The sequence below is a fragment of the Ambystoma mexicanum genome, chromosome 9, assembly GCF_040938575.1.
Source record: "Ambystoma mexicanum isolate Mex_15411 chromosome 9, UKY_AmexF1_1, whole genome shotgun sequence".
NCBI classification, from domain to species: Eukaryota; Metazoa; Chordata; class Amphibia; order Caudata; family Ambystomatidae; genus Ambystoma; species Ambystoma mexicanum.
In genome coordinates, this window is record NC_090931.1 from 655,549,491 (window position 1) to 655,574,504 (window position 25,014).

Here is a 25,014-nt window from a genome sequence, read left to right on the forward strand (position 1 = left end):
AGGCCTTCAGAATTTTCATATGCCCCTGGCCCTAGTGTTCCCATATTATGCAAGGTAATGGATGGTCCTGTCAAGTTGGGTCTTACACTAGATGGTAGCATGGCAGCCACCCCGCCCTGGTTGGAGTGGTGCCCCCTCCCCCTCGCATGGACCCCAGTGGTATCGAGTTTAGCTCTGAAAACCCTTGTGGGATGCCCATAAAGGGATACAAGTGTGTGGGATGGGATGTGCCAAATGGCCACCACGTCATCCCTCCCCACTGCTGGATTATATGCGGCTCTGTGCGTGGTGTTCACCAAGCCAAGTACATTGTGTGGCCTGGCTCCCCCCACGCCCAGCCACCTGGTGCAGCCACTCTGGCTACTCCGGTTACACTGCCCCCCCGCCCCTATTTTGCCTGCCAGTGGATGCACTTTGAGCCGTGACATTTGTGCATGGCTTGTCGAATTTGTCAGTTGGGGACGACTTGGAATCTTATTTAAAACTGGTGCAGAGGTTGGTCTTGTGGTCAACCCATCCCTGAAAGACGGCAGATTCACCCAATGCATCCGAGCCACTCGCAACCCCTCCACTTTCAGAAGTGACAATGCCTTCAACTACCTCCGTCTGGGTCCCCATATCAATACCCATGGGGGTCTTAAATTTACACAAATTCTTCCTCATATACTGTGCCCCTTCATTCTGACTCAGTAGGGCAGTATCAATGGGGATAGTATCAATTCCACCCATAGGTAGATCCTCCCTCAGGACCTGATAACGATTTGCTGTGGACACCATAACTTGATTCTCCCCTTCCTTATCGTTCAAAGAGGACGAGAGGGCCTTGGGGGCCCCCCCCTCTGCCGTGTTCGGTAGTTATCACAGCCTCCTTGGTGGGTGAAGGGGGATTAAAAAATAGTCTGAATTTTTGTGCAGCTCTATTACTTGGAAACATTCCTCCCCTTGGGTGGCAATGGGTAGCACATCATTCTCCCCCCCCACCCCACCTGCCCCTCAAAGGGGCCTATTTCATATTTGCCCATAGGATCTTGGTGTTTTCTCAGTTTCCTCTGCCTTTGTAGATGTGCTTAAGCTATGGGCCTTAGTATGGGGCCACACTTTCAGGGAGAATATCGGTGTCTTCCATTGCCATTCTACAACCATTGCCATTCTACAATTCTGGGCCTCTGCTGTATTTTTATTTTGTGGGTTTTTTGTTTTCTTAGCCATCGGGCCTTTGATGTCGTAAAATAGCCCTTTAATTTCTGTAATAAGGATATTGACATCATTCATGGGCTCAAGCATTTTTTGCACACTTTTACTGCACCCCATGGGAGAAATAGATTGCACAGCCTTCCATTTAGTTATAGAGCTTACAACTATACAAATATATAAAAACAAGGATAAAAACGCAGATGACTGAGCAAATAAGCCCCAGTAAAAAGAGTCAAAATCCAGAAAGAAAGAGCAATTTAAAAAGTCTTTTGTGGGGCGTGCTTATACTGTTTCTACGGGTGGCTTCCAGACCCGGGCTTAGGCCAAGTTAGTAGGCGATTAATCCATAATCAAACCAGTCAATCCACCCCATCGCATTGATCCGGGCCTCCTCACTAATCCATTCAATAATCCATCCAAGGGGGCAAGCATTCTCCTTCAGTCGTGTGGGCAGGGCATGCCTTGACAGCTTGAGGAGCTGCTTGAGTCCGACACTTCCCCCATCCCCCCCCCACCCCTGCCCCTCCCCGCATTCACTGGGCTCAAGCGCTCCCGGTATAAGCACTAACACACATGTCCACGCTGCTCCCGGCTTCCTGTGGTTTCGGTGCTGGCATTGTTAGTCTGTTAGTCGAATAATTTAGACCAGTTGAAAATGGAATGGAATTGGAGGACCCCACAGTGCTTCCTAGGTTAGACACAAACCCTTCAAAGTAACTAGGACAGATCCCGGCTCTTCAGCCTAGCCAGGGATTAGGAGTTGAGTGCAAACAAGTCAATATGGTAATGGTTGCCGTAGTGCTGTGTTGCAGGTATGCGGCTATTAAGTGGATAGCAGAAACAGTGAAAACAGCAAAACTCGCATACAGCACTGGGTCCTCCTCACTCCGACAACCACCAGACAGCACCAGACAGTGGCGCCCTTCACACCGGCGGGCTTATACCGCAAGGGAGGCCCGCTGAGGGATTTATACCCTCCTCTTCCTCCTTGCTCGCTTGTGTGGAGGGGGCGGGGCCAAAGTGAAATGCTGCTGCTGGGGGACAGCAGACGGCGGCGCCCTTCACACCGACGGGCTTACTAAGTCTACCCATCTGCAATTCAGGCAATATTTTGTTGGTGCAGTGTTTCTTAGCAGAGCCCTCTCCCCCATGGTACAACGTACGTCTATCTATGGGACTCGCCTCACTCTAAAGCGCCTAGGGGGTGGGAAAGGTTAATTTCCTTCCCAACATTCCCTCCTTCATTACTTCTACAGTAACTAATTCCCCTGGATATTTGCGCTCATTTTCTCTCCTTACCGCTGCTTCATATGGTGGTGTTCCCTTTATTGGCATCCAGGCCCTACATACATGCCGCAGGCTTTTTTCCGCTTGTGCATTCTCTTCAGGAGTACATGTCATGTAGATGCATCCCCTGCTAAATCTACCCACACTTCTTTATAACTCTCACGGTCAGGAGGAGGAACAATAATGGTTGGGTATAATCTCTCTACCTCATCTCCATAGGGTATGGGGACCATGTGGGGGATAGGCTGGTCAGTTTGTATTTCTATCTCTTTTGTATTATGAGGTAGTTTTGAAACGTCAATTGAAACCATCATCATTGCGCTACTAGGCACTGCTTTGGCTCAACAGCGGAGTCCCACTTGGCACATGCAGACAAGAACCAGGATGAACACTATGACAGGAGCCGAGCTGATATGATATGATATGATATGATTGGGTATTAACCTGAGGTTTCTAAGCGTTGACCCGGAGTTCGAACCTCTGGTGGTCCGTGTCATGATGCTTGCAAGGCGAGCACGTTGCCCCTGAGCTATCCTCCCGAGCATCTTCACAAGTGCTCCTAGCCTGGATGGCGCAAAGTCGGAAATCGTATCAAAACAATCACGTCCTTGGACCCAAGCTTCTTTTTTTCATGCGCACCCACAGGTTGTGGACTGCCGCCACTATGTGGGCCAACAATCCATTCTCTGCATCTTCGGGAGGTATGAATGTGATGTGCAACATGAATCCCCAATCTTTTTGCACACGCTTCCTTCCATCGCCGTCAGCATATCTAGAACGTAGCGGTTCTGCATCGTAATCAGCCTTAGGACACGCAGCTTGACCTTTATGACGCTGAGCCCTTGCTCAGTATGATTTGCCAGCTGGACCAGTTCCCAACGTACGATCTGCAGCCACTTAGCATTGGCTTGTGCGCCGGGTAATAGCAGTGATACAAAGAAAGTCTTTGCAGAGGTAAACAGTCGATATTCTGGTTCCATGTCATTTCATTGCAGGATGTTTTTTCGCAGGGTTTTTTACTGTGAATTTTTTAAAGAAAAAACCCATCGAATTTAAAAAGAATTATTTTTTGGGGGTATTCCCCCTAAACCCCTCATTCCCTTTAATTTGTTATCTATTCCCAAACACCCACACCCCATATATATAATTTTCTAACCCCCCCCTAAAACATTCAATGTTTTTTTTCGTAATAAAATTCACGGTATAAAACCCTGCGAAAAAACATCCCGCAATGAAAGGACGTTGTACCGATATTCTTTGGGTATTTCTTCAAGCAGTGCAGATGAGTCTTTTGATAGTCTCTTTTTTTCTTTGTAGTTTGTCATACTGACTCTTGTAGGGTGAGACACGAAATTCTGGCGGTAGTATTGGAGTTTGTTCGACTGCTGGCGAAACTGTTGGTTCTTCGCCTGGAATCGCCCCCCCCCCTTTCAGGTGTTCTTCTGCAACTACTAGTAGCGCAGAGTGTATCGTGGCCAGCGAACAATAGCCCCTCCATGATGGTGGGGGGGTCCAAGGACGCTTGTTGGCCCCCAACCCAGGAGTAGTCCATCAGGGCTGCCGTCCCTCTCTTCATGTCTGGAATGAGCAATGTTCTTACATCGTTTGTTGTAGCCGACAAAGACCATTCCTTCGCTGCGAAAGCACAGCTCATAGTTCTCCTCTCGGTGCACTTTCACTGGCTTTTCCATTGTTGCAATCCATGTCAATTTCGTGACGTGTTACTGTCCATATTTGTGCACATGTTTTTCCCACAAATGCCACTGTTTTCTCTTCGTACCCCAGGAGGCCTTCAGCTCGGCAACTGAATGTCATTTCCTGCCACTTGTTGTTTACATATTTCGCTCCTTCAATCCCTAAATATGGCTGTTGTAAGCAGTTGAGGTTGTTCTTGCCTTTCAGAGCATCTGGATCGACATGTTCTAGTCGCACGCTGTGTGCCTGGAAGGTGCCTTTTAGTCTACATAGTGCAATATGGACTAGGCATTGTGTCTTTAGAATTGGAGCTTCCTTTGGTACTAAAACCTTGGGTGCCCCTGATCCGTGCGGTATCAATGAACATACATAGCCGCTAGTGTTTGTTGTTTGTCTCTCTACCGCACTCATGTCAGCATACCAGGCGTTTGAATGTCTTCTATCTTCAATTGCATCTGGACCTTAGCCATGGTAAGCATCGTATTTGGGGCTACACAATTGTGTTTTTTTTTATTCAATCATGGCGCGATGCATATCTCCTTGTTAATGTACTACTGCTAACCATGCTACTGTTACTAATATTTGTGCTACCAAAATGGTTTTTGATTGTGGGAAATAATATTTCTAACATTCTGCTCATGCACACACTGTGGACACTATTATTACTCCTTTGGGAGGTATTGTGCATATGTATAGTTGTGTTGCTGGTTTCATTTGACAATGCAGTTGCGTTTAGTGGTGCGCTTTCATTCATGTTCACCCTTTCCCCCTCTTTTAGATGGCTTGCCACAATAAATTCCTAACATAAACATAAGTATGGTGAACAGTATGGCAGTGAAGCGCAGGCCACAATCGTAAGAATATAATCTAGTAGAACTAATAACATTTCTATCTCTATGCAATGAATAGTTCAACGTTGAGTACTCCATCTTCTTACTCCTGTAATGGGAACAAAAACGGGTTGGGGAGAGTAGGAACGGGGAAGGGAAAGGGAAAGGGGAAGGGAAAAAGGGGTGGCCAGATAATGAGAGAGGTGTTAACTTTTTAGTTAAAGTGCTTATACTTGTAGCAGCAATGCATGTCTATTTTCAGGTAGTCGTTACTTATTACTCAATGTGAGGTAGATAAGTCGTTCAGTTTAGGATACCGGGGAGGGGGTTGCGGGTGCCCTACCAACATCCGAGAGGTGTATCCAATATCGAAGCCCTTTCACATTTACTGCGAGAGGGGTGGAAAACACCACTTCATAAGGGCCATGAAACCTAAGGTTGTTGCACTTCCGCACAAAGCGCTTGACATATACTAATTTACCGGCAACAATGGTTAGACGGGTGTGGTGTCTGCGGCATGTTGCTCAGCAGTGTGTAGTGTACTGTCTGGGCGAGGTGGTGCGATTTGTTGCGAGACACATTGATTGCACGTGTTAGATTTGTGAAATGGTCTTTCTCGCCCAGCACTGCTGCAGCTCTGTGGGCATCTGATGCCCTCCTTACTGGGGAGATGGGGTGTGCGCATGCGCCTCCCTGTTACTATTTCGTGGGGTGAGAGGTGATGGTCTTTACTTGGTTGAGTACGCAAGTTGAACAGGGCTAGGGGCAAACAATGCACCCAGTTCTTTTTTAGGGTGGTGCAACGTTTGGATAGCTTACTCTTGAAGTCGTTCATTCGTTCCACAACGCCATTTGCCAGTGGGGTGTGATAAATTGAGCACATCCAGTGTTTAATGCCAAGTAGTACTGTGCTCTCCTTGAAGAGCTCATTGAAAAAATGGGTGCCATTATCGGTCCTCAAAACATCACACGCACCCCATCGAGGGAGCCCCTTACGGACCTGAAATTTGGCAGCACATTTGGCATCTGGGTGTGCTCAAGGACCAACCTCAACCCAACAGTAGAAGGGGCACTCTACAACAAAGAGATATTGGGCTCTGTTACGTCTCTCACCCATGTCTGCATAGTCGATATGGAGCTTGCGGAATGGCCCGATGGGGCGAGGCAGAGTGCCTTGCAAACGTGCAGAGTGTCATTCCGTTGCTGAACACTTGACATGTGCACTGTATGACCATCGGTGACTGTTCCTGGAGGTTTGATATAAACCAGTGCTCTTGGGCTGTGGGAGGGATAGTGTAGTTTCTCAAATGCTCTCTGTAATAACTCAATGGGCATTACCGCTTTGCCTGTGCATTGTTGCCTCCATAAGAGATCAGTGGGTGATTGTGTGCATCCTCGTTTGAGCCAAATGTCCTTCTCCACCTGGGGTGCTCTACATTGGAGTTCTATTATTTGTGCTGTGGGCAGTGCTGTGTAGGGGTCTTTCTTTGCTCGTGCCGAAGGGGTAGTGATGACGTACTCGGGTGTGGGAACTGGGAGAGACGCTTCCATTTTGGCTGCCACATCCGCGACTGCGTTGACCAAAAAAATTCTGTCCGTATAGTTGTTGTAGGTGGTGCATTTGACGACTGCCACTTCAGATGGCTCTGTCAATGCGGAAATAATAACGCTGCATGTTTAATAACGCTGCATGTTGCACGGGAGAACCGTCCGCCCGTTGGAAGCCTCTCCTTTTCCAGCGCGAGAGACCAGCATGCACTGTCGTAGTGACATATGCAGGGTCTGGGTAGATGGTCACATGAGTCTTTTGATGCTCTAAGCGCTTCTATGAGCGCTATAACTTCTGCTGCTTGTGCTGAGTAGTGCATGGGTAGTCTCTTCATTACTAATGTTTCATATTACCCAGCTTCTAAGCGCACTACTGCAGCCCCAGTATGTCTTTGGCCTGTCTTTTGCTTTGGGGATGTCCTACTCTTCGCCCTCATATGTGACGCATTCATGTTGCTGCAAGTCTTTGTATGTGCACGCTTCCGTTAGGAACGTGGCAGGATTTACTGGTTTGCAGCGCACTACATGGATGTTCGGCCTTGAGATGATGATCTTGTATGCCAACGCTCTCTGGCTGGTCAGGGTGGACTTCGATCTCTAGGATCGCAAACACGGAATGTTGCATCCCATAACAATTGTGGAGCTTTTCTCTATGGCAAAGGCTGCTGCAGTGAGAGCTTGTTCGCATGCAAATTGTCCTTACATCACTGAATCTAACGTACAGCTGTAGTAGGCCAGCGGATTATGGCCCATTGTGCTTGTCTGTGTCAGCACTGCAGTCATAAGTGTGCCATTTGAATGTGAAAAGATGTTAAATTCCTGTAGTCTGGAGTGGCGAGAAGTGGGGCTGTGGAAATCACTTCTTTTAAGTCATTGACGTTTTGTACCATATCTGCTGTCCATTTTAGTTTATAGTTTATGGTTGCCCTTTTGTGCTTCCTTGAGGCCCTGTAAAGGCGGTCTCATGTACGCTGCATAGTCCAGATGCACTAGATGCCAGGAATTTCGGCATGTCTTTTACTGTAACTGGCTTGGGCATGGTGCGCACAGGCGCTGCCCTGTCTGGTATGATTCTTTTGCCGTCTGCTGAAATGAGCTGTGCTAAGTAGAGTACTTCAAGCTGGCAGTATTGGAGCTTGGCCTTGTCAACCTTGTACCACTTGCGTGCTAACAGTTGCAGTAGGGTAATGGAATCTTTACAGCAGCTCTGCTTACTGTCACTGCAAACTAACAAGTTGTCCAAATACTGGATGACCGTGTTCGGCACATGGATGTTACCCAAGTCTTCATGCAGAATCCAATTGAATATGCTAGGGCTCTTGCAATACCCCTGGGGCAAACAAGTGTGAATGCTGTGAGGTACTGAGAGTCTGGGTGCAATGGCATCGAAATGAAGGTGTTCTTTAATTCGAAGTGCATCGCTTCTTTGGGGATGTTGCACAAGATGGAGGCAGGGTTCTAATTAAAGGAAATTGTTTTGTACTATGTCATTAAGTGGGCGGAGATCCTGGATCATTCACCAATTGCCCCTTTCGCTTTTTTGACAGGGTATATGGCCATACTGCATGGTGAGGTAGAGGGCACTATTATCCCTTGGTGCAGTAAAGCCTGTATTGTCTTTTATCCCTTCTGCCTCCCTGGATAGTGGGTATTGTTTCACTCGTGGTAATACTGCTCCATTCTTTAGTGTGATGCGTACTGTGGTCACTTCCTTGAGTAGTAGTCGTACGTCATGTGGGTTAGTTGTCCACAATTGTGTTGGTACATATTCTGTCTGCCTGGACGAAGGGAGGTGGTGCGACAATGGCTATCAGGGGGGCTCTGCACTCTTCTGTACTGCACCATAATATCGCAGGGATGCAAATTTCAAGTATTATCTCCCCGTTGTTGTCATTGTCTTCAAACAGTTCTGCATCAGTCAATTCCTTGAGGGGTACGGTGGGATCAATGCACAATACAGTGCGCTACTGGCACCCATGGCTGTCTGTGCCAAGAGCAAAAAATATTTTGTCAGATAACAATCCTTGTAGATCTAGGGACAGTATGGTGCCTGCTACTAACTCTGGGGACACTGCAGGGCAGAAAATGAAATCAGTTGGCATTCTTCAGCAGGCTTTGGTAATTTGTGGCACTGGATGCGCGAGCACTGTTATGCCATAGATGAACATATCTGGGTCAACAAGAATGCCTCGCACCACTATATCACGTCCCATGGCATGTATTACGAGCATCCCCCTCATTGCGCGCATGCCTGGCATGGTGCAGGCAATGCTGTTGTCAGTGAATGAGATAGTCATGTTCAACTTGCTAAGCAGATCCCTGCTGAGCAAGTTGATCAGAGCTCGGAGTATAGTAGGGGACTGCGTTCCATCCTTCCTCAAAGTCTTTTGTATATGGAACCGTTAAAACAGCCCCAGAGAACCCCTGCGTGTTAGTTTTGTCAGATAGCGGGAAGTCACCTTCCTTGATGCATGATTTCTCAGCAGAAGCAAGAGACTAGGTATAATACCCAGTCATACAGCCGCTCTCTGAAATCCCAATCCGGGTTTGTGTTAATTGCGAATTTTATGAACATTCAATATGAACCTTAAGGATCATTTTGTAAATAAATTCAAAAATAATGTTGTTTTCCAACGATGATTTTATCAGTCAAATCAAAGTTCATTTTTGAAAAATAGAGAGTAGGGAGGGCCAGGGATCTGGGTATAAGCTTAGTGCATCTCATATGGTATTGAGGTCATTCTGGGAGTCGGCCCTTGGGGAGACCATAGTTCTTCTGGCTATAACTATATCCCATTCCTTGTCTGCTCCTGCACTCCCTTGAGAAATGCCCGCACTTCCCACAGTTCCAACATTGCCCCATTCCTCCCCCTCTGGGTCCCATTCCTCTGCACCCTCCTCCCCTGGATCCTCTGAACCCACCTCTGTCTCATTGCTGTCCTCCTTGCCACTGCGGACTGGGGTATTGCGGTTGTCTGCCCCACTGTCCTTGTCATCCTACAGCCCACACCGCAGCTATTCTGGCGTTTGTAAAGCTGGGGGTATATTCTCCCTCTTCTATCTGAGTTGGCGTTGTCCCGACGCCACCACAGCTACTTTAGCTAATTTGTTTTGTACCAGTTTCGCTTCCTCTGCCTGTCTCCTCTGAAGCATTTCTTTTTTGCACTCTTTTATTCTTCTACAATAATGCACTATGATGCTTTGAATTTCAGGCCACCCCTTCGCCTCGACCCCCACAATTTGGTCTAGCGCCTTTTGCACCTCTTTGTGCAGACCCTGCTTTACTATAAAATAGAAAAAGAGTATTGGTCCCACGCGTTTCTTGTTTCTGCCTTCCACATCTCTTGAACCTTAAGAATGAATTGGGCAGCATCCTCATCATCACACATTGTAGATTGCATAATGGACTGCAAATCTGGCATGTCCGGGAACGCTTGCCGCAGCACATCTACACTTTCACTCTAATCTTATTGAAGGATGCTCCATCATGAGCATCGTGGCTGAGGTTTACTCCTGGGTACCCCTCTTTAATCCACACATCGGCAACCTGATCCCCGACCACAAATAAGCGCTTCATGTCTCCTACTGCTAGGGGTACCCCTGCCGTTTTGGTTTTTCAAAGGGTATATCCATTTCCCTGCGCCCGCTGTAATGGCTGGAAGTGTCTTTATTAGGTTTTTCTTGTCCATCTGTGCCCATGGCACATAATGTGGTCTCCGCTGGCCCTTGTGTGTTAGGAGCATTTGCATTTTCAGTCTGCTCCTCCCACCCTTTGTCGCACTTTGCTTTTTTCTTGCTACTGCCATCCGGCCAAACCTCTCAACCTTCTGTCCCATAAGCTCTCTACTCTAGGGGTGCGTTGAGGTGCTTGCTCTGCCTGCCCAACATCTGCATCGTCCTCAACCGAATCGAACGTGCTCCACTCCTCTTCATCTCCGTTATGGGACCAACATTATCATAAATCAAGCCTCACCATCTCGTTCGACGTTGTATGGTTCGTATGGGCGCGTTGTCTATCCTGAATAAAATAAAAAATCTCCTGGCTTCCACTCATCTGTCCCCTGCTGCGCTGGTGTATCTACCTTGGTTACATCACATGCCGCCCACAGTCTGGCTAGTTCTGTGCGCGTCGGCACCAGTGCTATTTCTAGGTCTCTTGGATTAAAATCTGCGTGCGCTGTGACATCTGGAGGGGAGACCTATGGGGCAGTGGGGCTGTCGCCGGGGTTGATACATTGGAACTTGTTGACACATACTTTGGGTTTGTGTACCCCACTGCGGGGATGGCCTGCTAAAGGATATGTTCCCGTATTTCCTGTCGATGCGTTTCCATCTTTGCTGGGACCTGCGCCTTTGCTATTGTTGTGCGCCCCTCCCTCCCCCTCCTGCTCCTCTGTATCTTCAAACCTCTTCCAGAGGTTCAATATCTCCCTTCTGTTTTGCAATTGTTTCCCTTTGTATTTTGCTGTCAAAAAGATGGACATGTGTTCCAGCATACTTCTGTCATAGGAGCCCTGCTCTGGCCAGGAGCGGGGCATCCCCCCCCTCCCCTAGTTTCAGTCACCCACTGGTTGTGATATTTCTTCATCCTGTCGCAGTACAACGGCAGGGCCTTGCACATGTACTCTATCAGCGTTTCTCCACCCCCATGGTCGCGTCTGTTGTGTGCTTTCTGGTGGTCCTACGCCTGTGCTAATGCGCCACACACTGTCAAAAACATGTTCACTTTTCACCCCCCTCCTCAATAAAAATCTTTTCGAGGGGATTGGGGCCTCCGACGTATTCCATATCTATGACAGTAATCACCACAGCTGTGCTGCTTCGGAAAATCTTTCTGCATCCTGCGTCGATGACGTTGATACGCCGTCCTCGAGGACCTCCTCCGACGGCCGACATCACCAGATGTTATAAGTAGGACGCACGACGCCCATAGCCTCAGTTCCATTTTTTCCGCGAACGTGTTCGCTTCCGAGATCTCGGCACGCCTCGACTCTTCTGAGTTTTCTGTTCTTTCGGTTCTTCGAACCTGTTCGTATTGTGTAGTATAGTGATGTCTTCATCTTCTTCTACCCCGCATCCGGGTTTTAAGAAGTGTGGGGACTGCGGGTCCAAGATGTCGGTGACGGACTTGCACGACGCCTGCCTCTGGTGCCTCGGGGAGGCCCACGACACGGATGATTGTCGACTGCCAGTCGCTTACGTCCAAGGCCTTGCGGGAGCGTAAGAAGAAGCTGTCGGTCGGTAAGGTGTCCAAGCCCCGGAAAGCGAGATCCTCTGGGCTTTCGACGGATGATTCGAGGGGCGACTCTACGCATCGTGTTCGGTCCGGGAGGTCTCGGTCCCGGAGTAGGTCCCGCCATTCCTCTGCCTCTTCGAGGCACTTGCGGAAGCGCTGTCATCGGTCGCCTTCCAGGTCCTCCTCTGAGGTCGCCGCCCGTCTGCGGGTTGCTTGTCCCACCAAGCATTCGACTCCTGCAGAATGGGCTTCATTCGGTAAGGAGATGTTGGCGTTTCTTGAAACGCAAGGCTCCGGTCCGTCCGCGCCTCCGAGAGGGGTCGGCCGTGACCGTGCTAGAGACACCGCTCGTCAGCCTTCGGGCTCGAGTGGTCGGCACGATTCGCGGGAGAGGTCCCGCTCGAACAAGGGGAATCGTTCTAGCCATGCCCATTCCAGGTCCCGGTCCTCGACGCCCTCGAGACCGCGTGCACCTGTGAAGTCTTTGGAGAAGACGTCGACGCCTGTGGCGCCGAGGTCATCGATGGACTGTCTCGAGGCTCCGCCTCCGAGGAAGTCGTCGACACCTAGGCTGTCGAGAGACACCTTGGACCCGCAGTCCCCACACTTCTTAAAACCCAGACGCTGGGTGGAAGAAGATGAAGACTTCACGATACTACACAATACGAACAGGTTCGAAGAACCGAAAGACCGAGTCGAGTTACAGGCACTTTCAGTTAAGCCACCCTTCACTGTGTTTCATAAGGACAGGGTTGTCCTTGGAGTTTGTCCTTCCTTTCTTCCGAAGGTGGTGTCGGAATTTCATTTGAGCCAGAAGGTTATTCTTCCGGCATTTTACCCTCCTCCACATCCTGGTAAGGATGAGGAGAGGCTCCATAGGCTGGATCCTAGGAGAGCTTTGAGCTTTTACATTTCACGCATGACCCGGGTCAGAGTGGACGATCAGCTCTTTATTGGTTACGCTGGAAGGCGTTTGGGACAAGCTGTTACTAAGCAGACTTTGTCTCGATGGATTATCGTGGCAATTTCTGAATGTTACCGCTTGGCGGGTAAGGACCCTCCGGTAAGCTTACGGGCCCATTCTAATAGGGGTATGGCTGCCTCTACTGCCCTGCAGAGGGGTGTTCCTATATGTAACATCTGTGATGCAGCCACCTGGGCTTCGGTCCATACTTTTGTACGTCACTACTCCCTTGATTCTATCCATGGGCAGGATCTGGCCTTTGGCAAGGCGGTCCTTTATTCTGCAATTAGATTGGGCATTCTAAATTTGTTTATTCTAAATTCTTTTTCCCATCTCCTTACGTTGGTACTGCTTTGGGAGTCTGTCATAAATATGGAATACGTCGGAGGACCCAAACCCCTCGAAGAACAAGTTACTCTCTTACCTGGTAACGTTCTTTCGATGGGATGGTCTGACGACGTATTCCATATCGCTCCCTCCCTGCTCACCCCGCTGCAGAATTTCTTATGCGATTGCAGCTTACGTGTCCGCAAGGGTTTCTGTGGGCATACTGGCAGAAGATTGGTGCCACACGTTCTGGGAAAAAACTACAACTGAGGCTATGGGCGTCCTGCGTCCTACTTATAACATCTGGTGACGTCGGCCGTCGGAGGAGGTCCTCGAGGACGGTGTATCGACGTCATCGACGCAGACACCGAAAGATTTTCCGAAGCAGCACAGCTGTGGTGATTACTGTCATAGATATGGAATACGTCGTCGGACCATCCCATCGAAAGAACGTTACCAGGTAAGAGAGTAACTTGTTCTTCTCCCTCCCCCCGACCCCCTTTCTTCCTTTCAGTCTCTTACTCGCACAACCCACACTGCACGCCTCAACGCCCCTTCTGGGCCTTCTTCCTACACAAAGAAATACACAAATAAAGCAAACTAAAATAACAATCACTACTATGCCTGAGCCCTCTAATTATACGGGGCTCCTATGTGTTTCCTCTTTTCTTCTTTGTTAAACAATGTTTGTGGTGCCACCTTCCCCCCTCAATCAGGGAGGCTCCATGTCTTCCCGTTTTCCTTTCCTTATCATTGTCCTTAAAAAATTTATAAAAACAACAAAGAAAACAAGCCACATGCATGCCACACTCAATTTCAATCTCTGCGTGTTCACACTTCCTCATACAGCTGTCCCCCACTTCTTATCCAATGCAAGGCTATACTCACGTGCGCGCGTTCACCCAAACTCCTCTGTTCACGGGGTTCCCGCAACACTGGCCTGCACTTCTCCTTGGGGCTGCGCCCGCTCCAAAGAGCAGACGGGATTCTGCAAAGACGGCTCCTGTACGGCCACTTGGAAGTACGTGTTTTTGGGACTGGTCACTGTAGGTGGGTGCGGCCCTTCCGGAGAGGCTGCCTGAACACCTCGGCAGGTACAGGGGGTGCTGGGGATCACGTCTGAGTCACCAATTGAAGGCACGCCCCTGTACGCTCACACCAGAAAAAATACAACCCGCTAGGGAAAAAAGGCAAAGAGATTTCTTGCAAGGATAGCAAGTTTTAATTGCACACAAATAAGGGTGCAAGTAAAGAACTCTGCTGCTCTATAGCGTTCTGCTGAAAATGAGTGCAAGCAGAAGCTTATAAGGCAATACATCGTCATCACTTTTCAGTAGACGCCCGCGTGGCTGGTTGGTGGGACCCCATACATGGGCCTGTTGCATAGGGGATGCCAGGCTGCGATTGGTCCCGGCCTCGTCCGTTTGTCTTCTATCACGTGCGGTCAGCTGGGCTCATCTTTGTCGTGCTCCTCGTAAGTTGCTATTACAGAGTCACTATTGCAAGATAATGGTACTCTATCATTATGGCAAGCACCTGGGGAAACTCGGGGACTGGCACAGGGGAAGGAACACGATCCTGCTGACCCACACATTATTTTCTCCATTCATATCGCTCTCTCTGCCCCCCAAAGGTTTCCACCCTCGCTTTGGACTATCATTTATTCCTCCTCGTACTACAAAGTGTGTCATTATGGGATAAGGTGAAATGGTTGTGTTCGTTCAGATATGACCACTGGTGTTATGGTTGGTGGTCAGGGTCACCTACTATTGTGGAATTCAGGGGTCTTCGACTGGGTTATTTGTGGGTGCCATTACTCTTGGTGGGCTGGGTGGGGGTTGGAGAACCTGCTGGTGGCTTGGCTGTGATGAATGTGCGAGGCGAGGGGCATTGTGCTTTCTCGTGGCTTTGCAGGGCGCATTACTTTTCGGGATAACAAGTAATTGCAACAGTTAAGGAACAAAGAGAAGCTTCTATGGGAATTGGCAGCGCACGTCCTTCTACCATCAACGCATGGAACCTGTGCAGGTTTTCTCCATCGAGCCTACGATTACTGCGTGGTCATGCAGGACTGAATGTGTCTACCATAACTACACAATGGTGTCTCTTTATATGTGTGCACTAAGTCTATACATCTGCAATTCATACAATATTGTGTTTGTGCAGTGTTTCTGCACAGTCCTCTTCCCCCGGTACATTGCATGTCTATCTATGGGACTTGCCTCACTCTAAAGCACCTAGGGGAGTGGGAAAGGTTAATTGCCTTCCCAACACCTGCCAGAAACGCCTTGCTAGTGTTATAAAGTGTCCCAGCTGCTCATGCCTCATGACCACTGAACAGCAAACCCTTTATTATTTTCACAAATACACCACTAACGGGCAGCCGTGTATTGGCTGCAGAAGGGACCCTTAACAGCTTCAGAGTGGCCCTTTCATCTAAAAATCTCGGCTTTGCTTAAATGTAGATTTTGTGATGTGCATATTATACATAACGAGATGTCTGTCTTTGTCAAACTGTTAGTACAAGCAGATCTGTTTATTGTAAAGTCTCTTCTGGGTATGTGTCTAAGCCTTGAACTTAGTAAGACCTACAGTATAGTTTACAGGGATCAGTTGTAAAGTTGTCCAACGTCAGGTGTGAAATAAACATTCCTGGCTTTTAGGCTCTTATGTTTCTTCGGGACTTGTGGTCGGGTATTTCTAATGCGGTGTGTATAGGAATGCAAAATGATGTGTGCAAAAAAAAACAGGATTTACAGAAAATGGCTTTAGAGCTATTTTTGTCAATCTGTTTAATGAACATGAGTGTTAATGGAAGTAGTGGTTTTAGGTGCGGAATGTGGGCTGTGGTTTGTCCACGTGTTTAGCTTTGGTGGGATTTACATTTCTCGTATTGATCAGATACTTTGCATGTAAACATGTAGGCATGGCCAGGTTATCCATAATAGGTGATGGTGTGCGATTTCCCCACACATTATTGAGGAGCCTAGCCAGCCCAATGAAACCAATAAGTGCTCCCTGAGCTTCAACAAGCAGCCAAGAGAGCACTCATGGCCTGGCTTTAACTCTACAGGTAAACGCGGTTTACCTTTGCCAGTTTAGCATCCCAGTGCACATGCACAATGGGCCATGCGTTGTGGGTATTGCTTACACAGCCTTGCATGGTCCAATGGGGAGGTAGGTGAGTATTGCAGGGCCAAATGTGCTAGGGGGGACTCCTGTACCTCCTCGCACATTTGTAGGGCCTGGTGCCGCACACATCTACAGGAACATGGAAGCTATCACTGCTTCTTGGTTCCTGTTTGCCTGGGACGCTGGAGCCTGGAGAGCATCGTGGGAGGCCATGTGATGTAGAGGTGTTTGGAGCCCGGAACAAGGTTTCAAGTAAGAAAAATGTCTGTGTACATGAATGGCAGGGTTTGTGTCTGTAAGTACGCATGTGAAAGACGGTGCATGTTGTGTGGGTGCACATGTGAATTAGAGAGTGTATATGTTGATTGACATTGTGTGCTTGTGAGGAATTTGACCATCCGCACAGTGGGTGTGTGCTCGCCTGGGTTTTTTGAAATTTTAAAAGAAATTGAATGATGGTAGATGAACCTCTGGAAAATGTGTGGGGCTAATCAGCACACCTTTCCCTATGCTCACTGCACGACCTACACATAGACCCTTGTACTCTGGGTGGACTGAGCCTACAGGTGCAGTCCTCTCTGTCATATTCAGTTGGGATCTGACAGGTGGAGTACACAATGTATCTCAGAAGGGGGAGCGGCAAACCTTCCTCTTGCCATGGCCAGCCTAATTAACTATCAAAGGCTCCATGGAGCCGCCCTGTTCCATTGTCCGTTCTGCTGGTGGTAGGTATGCATACTAATCACAGTTAATTCAAACTGGCCCATGTGGGCCTGGTCACAGGACTGACAAAGGAGATGGGGAAACCCCTAACAACCTTTGATATGCACTGTGTCAATCTGAAGCCAGCTCCTGCCCTAAAGTATCAATGACAGTGAAGTGTCATGTCTGGGACATGTGTTTACAGTAGGAGAACCCACTCAGAAGGTACGAGGTTGTTGTTTACAGGAGACAGCAAGTCTGTTCTCGCCGCAACTTTTAGGGAGACCTGCCGCTTTAATCGGGAACCACAGAGAGCTCAATTAACTAGAGCAAGACCCGTTGATCCACAACAGACAGGAAGATGGGTGGGACTAAGTATTACATGTTTTCACCCCTTTACTTTTCTTGTTGCAAAGCACTCTGGTTATGACCTCGCACATACAGGAGATTGTTGGTGGGGACCCAGGATTGGTTTATTAAGGTAGGCTTAGCCTACACCAATCACTGGGGCCCATTTGGCTTTAAAATCACTCCCCTCTTTTGGGTTGATCATCTGAAGGCGTCGCCAGAAGCAGGAAAGAAGAACTTGGCATTGGACCGTGGTGAAGGTACAGTCTGCCTTAAATTTTCTGCCAGTGAAGGAAGGCTAGGACATCCAAGAGGGAAGCAGGATCCCTCCCCTAAACATCTGCCAGGGGACAGAGGGAGATACTGAATGCAGCAGACCCTCCAGCTGCTCCAGAACCATTACCCAGCCAGCAAACAGCGTGACCTGCTAGGCTCTGCGGCAGGCGTTCTAGGTGGGAAGTGCCAGAGAGTCTCTGAACCAAACAAAGGACAAGGCAGCTGCCTGCAACACTCTTCATCTTTGGGCCATCTGCCTTAAAGGACGACATGAGCCCAGCGAATAAGCCAGGAGGAGTGCATCGGCAAGCATCTACCAGCGTTCACCTGAAAGGACCTTTCTGGGACAGTCCAGCCCCTCGAGCTTCAACCGACTGCACCATTAACTGTTGTCGCACCGCAGTCGCTAAAGCCGTCTGAGACGCCTCGACCAGTGCTTCAGAACCGCCGACCAGCAGTGAGACGATTCCGGACCCAAAGCCGATGTGTAGGGCAGCCTGCATCCGTCCGTCCAGCCTCGCTCGCCGAACTGCCTGACGGCTGATACCCGCAGCTGTCTCCCGTATTGAACTCTGTCGCAGAAGCTGCAAAGCAGCTTGAAATCGACACGACCCTGTTGAGCACCAAGAACTTCTACAAGCACAAGGTACATTGCGGTTCTGTCCCCCTGATCCTTCTCCGAAGGCCCCTAGTGATATTTTACAACCCATTGCTCCCTTTGTGCTGAAACCAAGTATCCTTGCTTGAACTATTGAGATAAATGACTTAACCGACTACCCTTCTGTCAGTATCCAGAGTGCATCCCTTTTCCTTCTTGAAACGGTATGTCCTCTGCATTCCCTTATAGGGTGGGTTGTGTTTTGTAGTGTGCTAGAACTGTCTGTTGTGATAATAATAAATTAGATATGTGTATACAACCTTGACTAGACAGTCCCTTTTATCATTGGATAATATTATTTTTGCTGTGTTGCAACTAACCAACGATCCACGACCTTGAAGAGATAAGCCTGCTGTTCCGTCCACGTAACCAAAATTGGACAAGGAGGTTTATAATTTGCTTGTGTTTCCAATCTGTTCGGATCCCTTCTGGTGTACTAGAGGTGTGGGCCTGATTGATGGTTTAGAAACCGATATTCATCCCTGGACCACGACGCACCGGAAGTTGATTTGTCAAGTGCTTGTGTGAATGCTGAGCGGGGAGCAGTCCTCCAATTGGGGGTGGGGGGAGCCTACATTGGTGGGTGACATTTTTTACTGGCATTAATAGTAAAAAAAAATTATGATTTTTTTTTCTTACGTGGCCTACATTGGTGCAGCTAGTCTGGGCCATGTTTTCTTTCAGTGGCATGGCATTTTTTTTTTTTTTTTTTACTGCCAAAAAGCCAGCATGAGTATGTTCTTACGTGGGGATGCTGGCATGCATTAGTGCGTCCAGCATGGACATGTAAGGCCACAGCCATAAAAAAACAAATGCTTTTTATACCCCAAAATTGTGAGCAAAGGCATAATGAAAGTGCGTTGGAGGATGCTCCTGTGCAATGTTGGTGACTTGGCATCTATTGGAATTTGTAATGTGTTATCCTACAACACGATTGCAAGCTATGTTGCTTGTTACCCAATTTTTCACAGGAAGTGTGCTGTAAAATGCACCATTTTCATTCATTATTTTGTATGTTTTGTTGGCGGGAGAACCCCATATCGCCCGGAAACTTGGGCTCCCTCGCTACACTTAGTTGCTCATGCTTGTTCATGGGAAACCTTTGTCTCTCCAATTAAAACATTCACCAGATAACACTAGGTGTTTATTGTTTTCTTGTCTGGTTGAAGTGAAAAACATGTACCTCTCCTAACCAAGAAATATAGGGTGAGGCATGGCTGCACTTCTGTGATAGCAACACCTGCACAAAGCAATGTACCGGAGTGGTCCTTAGGATACCTTAAAAAAAAAAAAAGAATCACCTGCTATAACTAAACACTTTAACGTAATTACAACTTTTGTTGCAAATTGTGATACTTTTACTGCATTAGTGTTAAGGTTTCAGCAAGTGCACAAGAACAAAAATCGCCCCCTGAATGAAAATAAAGAGTCGGCACCCGTGATCGTCTGTCTGTGTGTCATGGGTGGGTGCGTGTGTGTGCGCGCCATGGGTGGGTATTTCAAAATCAGGCGCCTGTTGTAGCTTAGTTATGTTGATTTATTCCGCACCGCTACCAACCAGAGGCTGTATCCAGTCGTAGTGACGCCCATTTGCGCAGTGGCTATTTGACCTTGTCTAGTTGAGCCTGAAAATCTTATTTCCGTTGAGTAGCGTCTGGAAGAGTCTGAATATTGGGTGCAGGACACGGAATGTTTGTCAGGTACAGAGGGTGTTTTGAATCAAATCGTGTAATGTCTAGTTTGTCGTGCGTTGTTGTTTTCTTCGTTCTGCTCAGGCCTCGGGTTCGATTTCATGTTTAGTTGCTAAGAGGGCGTCTTTTCGCAGGCTGACTGAAAACCCTTGTTTTTCATTCCATTTCACTTCTGTATTTTCAGGTATGAGTACGACGATGAACCTTGCAGAGTTGACTGAGTCACTCGAAAAAACACACGTGCCGTGCTCTTGGAAGCAGCTCAGGTAAGAGGGGCCTTCATTGGTGCGAAGACCTTTATTGTGCAGAAAGTGCACTCTAGTTTTGTCGACTATTGTGCATATATCGGAAATGAAGTTATCGATTTATTCGTATTCAGGACGATAACAATTCCAATACTAAATCGTCAGCGATTTATATATCCATGCAATCTGATCATTTTGCATATTTTTCGGATTGGTGCCAACAGTTCGCCATGGAAATGAAGGTTTTATTTTCGTAACAATTTTATGATGTATTTCTAAGGTTACAATTCACGTAAAGCATACTTATATATAGCCAAACATGAAATATTTATTTTATTTATTTATATATGTATAACGTGCCGAAAGCTTGCAAGCATCAGGGTGGGACACAGACACAGAGACTGAGAATTCACAGGACAGTACAAGTGAAAAGTGAAGTAGGCCCAAACGTGCGTAGTGTGGTTTTCAGCTGCTTTCTAAATGATTGGGTGTTGCTTTCAAGCTTGAGATTCTTTTTTGATGTATTCCGCAGTGCTGGTCAATAGGCCGCCAGGTCCGAGATCCGGCATCACATGTCTCTGCCTCAGCCCTGACAAGGCCTTGCCGGGCACAGCTCAGTGATCGGATCTGCTTTGCGCTCCTTTATCCAGCCGTCAATGCCGCGTCACCTCGCCTGTTTTCTTTCTTCTGGCCTGAAAGGGACACCGGGAATCAAGGCGCCATGACTATCACTGGGGTGTGCTGGGCACACTATTGTTTTCCAAATGTGATGATATTACACTTTCATAGAAAATAAGTCATTTTCAAACTCCAAAATGCTGCTTAAACTTGCGTTCACTAGTTTTCTATGAAATTTGTATTCTTTTTTTGTTATTTTTTTGTCGGACTACCACACAAATACCCTGTAATGTTTGTGCCCCTTCCTTTGTGTATTACCACAGGTTATATTTATAAAGATGTTATATGCTTGGCAAACTTCTTAATCACAAATAAATGCTTCGGTTGTGCTGACAGCAGTTATCAGGAAATTAAACTGTGGGTTCGTGAGTTGCCAACTTTTGATTTTCACTACAGGGGCAGAAATGCTCCCAGCTCTGCCCTTATCATAAGCAAGCTAGCCTTGAAATATTTTCCATTTCCAGTAATCCACGTCGTCAAGGACCAGATTTCCGAAAGTACGCCACCTTTAAAAACAGTACATGATGATCTTTTCCTTGCCTGGTACTCAACTTTCTATTAAAGAACGGGCCTCAAGCCCAGCTCTTTAATGCCACTAACTTTGGCCGCACATAGACCTGGGCTTCTGCTTTGCATGGGTGCATGCACCTTGCAAAAGAAGCAATCCCGAGTATGGGTGCCTCAGAACAGACACGAGCCCCCGGTAGTGTGCTCGGCTGTGCTTCATCTTCAGAGAGGTGACACATATGTATCGAGTATTCCTTTCTATTTTTTTTTTTTTTTTTAAAGAAAAAAAGAACAGTATTCAACTGCTGCCCTTCCGAATGCAGAAAGAGGGCCATAGTGTCCCTCAACCGCAGCAAAGCGTTACAACAACTGTTAATTGCGGGGCACTGGCCAATTCCATAGGAGGCCTGGGTTCATCAGTGGTAAAACAGACCACAAAACACTGGGTTCTTTCTTTTAAAGGGGAGGCCAGCTCCGTCTTGCACACGGTCCAGGACTTTGCTGAGCCGGCCCCAAATGTGTAACCTTAAGCTTGCAAACTCAGACGCATGCTGACCGTGTTAGCAATAAAGGAATGTTCGTTCAAAAATGGATGGTTCGAAGACAAACGCAGGTGAAGCGGTAAACGACTTTTGGAGTTCATATGGAGCCTCTTCAGAGCTTTAACGCACTAGTTAAAGTGCCATCTAGGTATGAAACATGATATTAACGTCTATTAGCACCCTAGGGGAGGGCGGGTACCAAAGTCTTCCCAGCCAATTAGGGATTTCAGAATGCAGGCCTTACCTCATGGTAATTCCCATGTTCCGAGCCCCCTGTGCAGCGTTTGTTTCATTTTCCCACCGTCCCTCGCCCCCAAATTCCATCTACCCGCCCACTTTGATTGGGCATGTAAATCTGCCCCGCGATGTTATCTGACCCATTAATGTCCCTGCCGACTGTCGAAGTTTATTGGTCAAGTACAAAAAAGCTAAAAATGGTTGATTTTGTTTTGTCAAGGCTATAACTGAACAAAGAGCAGATCTGGAAGGTCCGTGGAACAGAGAAAGAAAGCTTCAATGCTGGCGAAGTCAAAAGGGCTGCGAAGCTGCAGGTCAACTAGGATTGAAGTAAGGGGCAAGTGGCTGGAAGAAATGGCTATGTTTGGGACTATCAGAGTCCCTTTCAGTGTTGGAAAAAGAAAAGACAAAAATCACTGAGAGATAAAAAGGCTAATAGAATGATCGGAAAGAAAGTGACTTTAAAAACTTAAAACTTGAAATCTGTATGTTTATAGAAGTTTCATTTTGCAAATCAAATGATGTAATTTGGTTTTTAAAATGTATTCTCTGTATGTTTAAAAAAATATTAGAAATGAAACTCCAAGCCATGTTTAAGGGATCAAACATACGCGCCAAGAGTTTTCTCGGTATCCAGGATACATCCTCCTGTGTGACTCTTACGTCCGATTCGAACATGACCTTGAGGGGTCTTCAGCTTCCATTGGCTTTCTTTTCCTGTGTTGGCATCATATTGTAGCCCTTTTCTGAGTTTGACCCTCTTTTGGTGTGTGCGCTCCGTGCTGGCGATATGCCCTGCTGGTAGCCTGTCCAGGTCTTTAGACATGAAAGGCCTATTGATGGTGGGTGAGCCTTTTGCATAAACCCGCCGAGGCACATGATTGCTGTCTCGGCTCATTAATGAGGGGTTAGGCTAATGACACAGTCTGCAAGGTCACATGGCACACCGTAAACGCCTGGGAGGGACACATGGGTTGTGTTATGAACAAAGCTCCTTTCTGTTTTCCTGCAAGTAGAGCTTTAAATGCACAGCTTTTTATTGCGTCTGAGCCACCTAATACTAGTACAAAGCCCTTTAGAGCTCGCCAACGGTTTGTGATCCCAATATAGTGCCCACAGGCTGGCTGATCTATACATTGAAAAACATGTAAGGCCAACAGCCTGCACAGGATAGGAACGGTATCCTGAGGAACGCCACCATATCCACTGTTCTTTGTTATGGATGGGGGGGTGGGGTCGGGGGAATAGCCATATTCGGGGTGAAATGTATAAATCGGTGCATATGGTAAACCCCCACCATGCACACACATTTAATGATGGTTTGTAGCACTAAGTCACCTGGCTGCAATTTCATGGTGCCTTGTTACTGATGCTGGTCTTATGGACAATTATTGCAGGGGTGAGGTAGATGATGATTAGCTGATCAGTGAGTAAGGTGATTGTTTATAGGTGAGAGTTCTGCAAACTTTGGCTCGTGGACTGTCTTGGACTACAACTCCTGTCAATCCTAGCCAGCGTAGTCTGTGTTGTGTGACCATGGGAATAGTAGTCCAAACCATCAAGAGAGCCACAGGTTGCAGACCTCTGTTTGAGGTGAATCCATCAGTGCGTATATGGGCATAGTTTGGATCTGCTCTTGAGAATGGGTGAGTCCTCCTTGCCAAGTGACATCCGTGGTTTCATGAAGAGACCGAAACTAACTGGTTGATATTGGTTATTTTGACCAGAATAGTTCGAGACTCGGGTAACTGAAAAGAAAAAAAAAACGAAATGCCCTAGCCACTCAAATTATGCAGCCATGTAATAAAGAACTGGGTCAAAATTAAATGGTGTGACAAAAACCATATTAACTTGATTACTAGCACAGAAAAGGAGTTAATTTGTTAAGTAACCTGACAACATTAACAGTAAAACAATTCAATAAAAAAGGCTTTCAGAAGCAGAGTTAAATGCTCCCTATTTCAGGATTGTCTGACGAGATACAGTAGATTCCTGTAACTACAGAGTCTTATTTTGTGGGGAAAATATGGTAATCTGACACCAGCTTGGGGCCTGGCTAGTGCAGCTACGTGCTTACCATCTGAGGGAATACATAAAAAGAAAGACAGATGCCAGTGCAATAAAGGATTTTATAAAGTGTAGTGTTTTGTTTAGATGTCCTGTGTGAGAAAATCCAATCAGCGCACCATGGGGCTATATGGAATGTCAAAAGTAAAGTAAAGAAAAGAAGGGAACAAAGGAATAGAACTCCCCTGTCCAGGAATGGGCTGGGCAGGGGAGGGGAGAGAAAAGAATCCAGTGGGATTTAAAAAAAACAGTTGAAAAAGGACAGTTGGAGGAGAAAAAGTAAAGGAGACAGACTTACCTGGTGGGTCGCTGTCTTGAGCGACTCCCTGGGGCCTAAAGCCATCGGGCATTGCATGGGGGAGCCCCCCAGAGACTGACTCCAGGGGGCCTGAGCTGCTATGCCGGGGGCAGCTCGGCTGCCCCAGGTTGTGGAACCTGTCAGCCCGTCTGGGGACCAGACAGGACGTGCCCAGTGACATTCAGGGGCCAGGCAGCGTGGCAAGGGCTGCCTGTGCCCACAGCCTTTCCCACACCATGTGTGGTGGGTGGCCCAGACAGGGCTGTTCAGCAGTGCTCCCAAAGGGCCATCTCGTGGCCAGCGAGGCGGGCAAGTCATCATCAAAGTTCTCCTAGGCGGTGTATGGAAGGTGCGTCTTTGGAGGTGAAGCGATGGAGAGCATTAAAGCCTCCTCCACCCAGGAGGGTGGAGTGGTTAACAAAAGTCCCGGGTTGGCCTCAGTGGCCAACTCTGGTAAAGAGGGAGGAGGAGGTAGAGGAAGTCCAGGGCTGCTCCGTTGAGCGGCCCAGGTGAAGAAAGGCACGGATTGCTCAGCAGAGCAGCCCAGGTGAA

General features: G+C 47.7%; 1 protein-coding gene across 4 annotated transcripts in view; it reads left to right on the forward strand.

Moving 5' to 3' along the window:
• The window catches only part of INPP5K (inositol polyphosphate-5-phosphatase K), a 697,161-nt gene that overhangs the window by 193,654 nt on the left and 478,493 nt on the right, over window positions 1-25,014 (forward strand). For all 4 annotated transcript variants that reach the window (XM_069615422.1, XM_069615421.1, XM_069615423.1 and 1 more), the window contains one exon: window positions 20,073-20,154. In XM_069615422.1, the coding sequence (XP_069471523.1) occupies window positions 20,075-20,154 (80 nt within the window). In that variant the 5' untranslated portion in view covers window positions 20,073-20,074. The remainder of the gene's footprint in view (window positions 1-20,072; window positions 20,155-25,014) is intronic.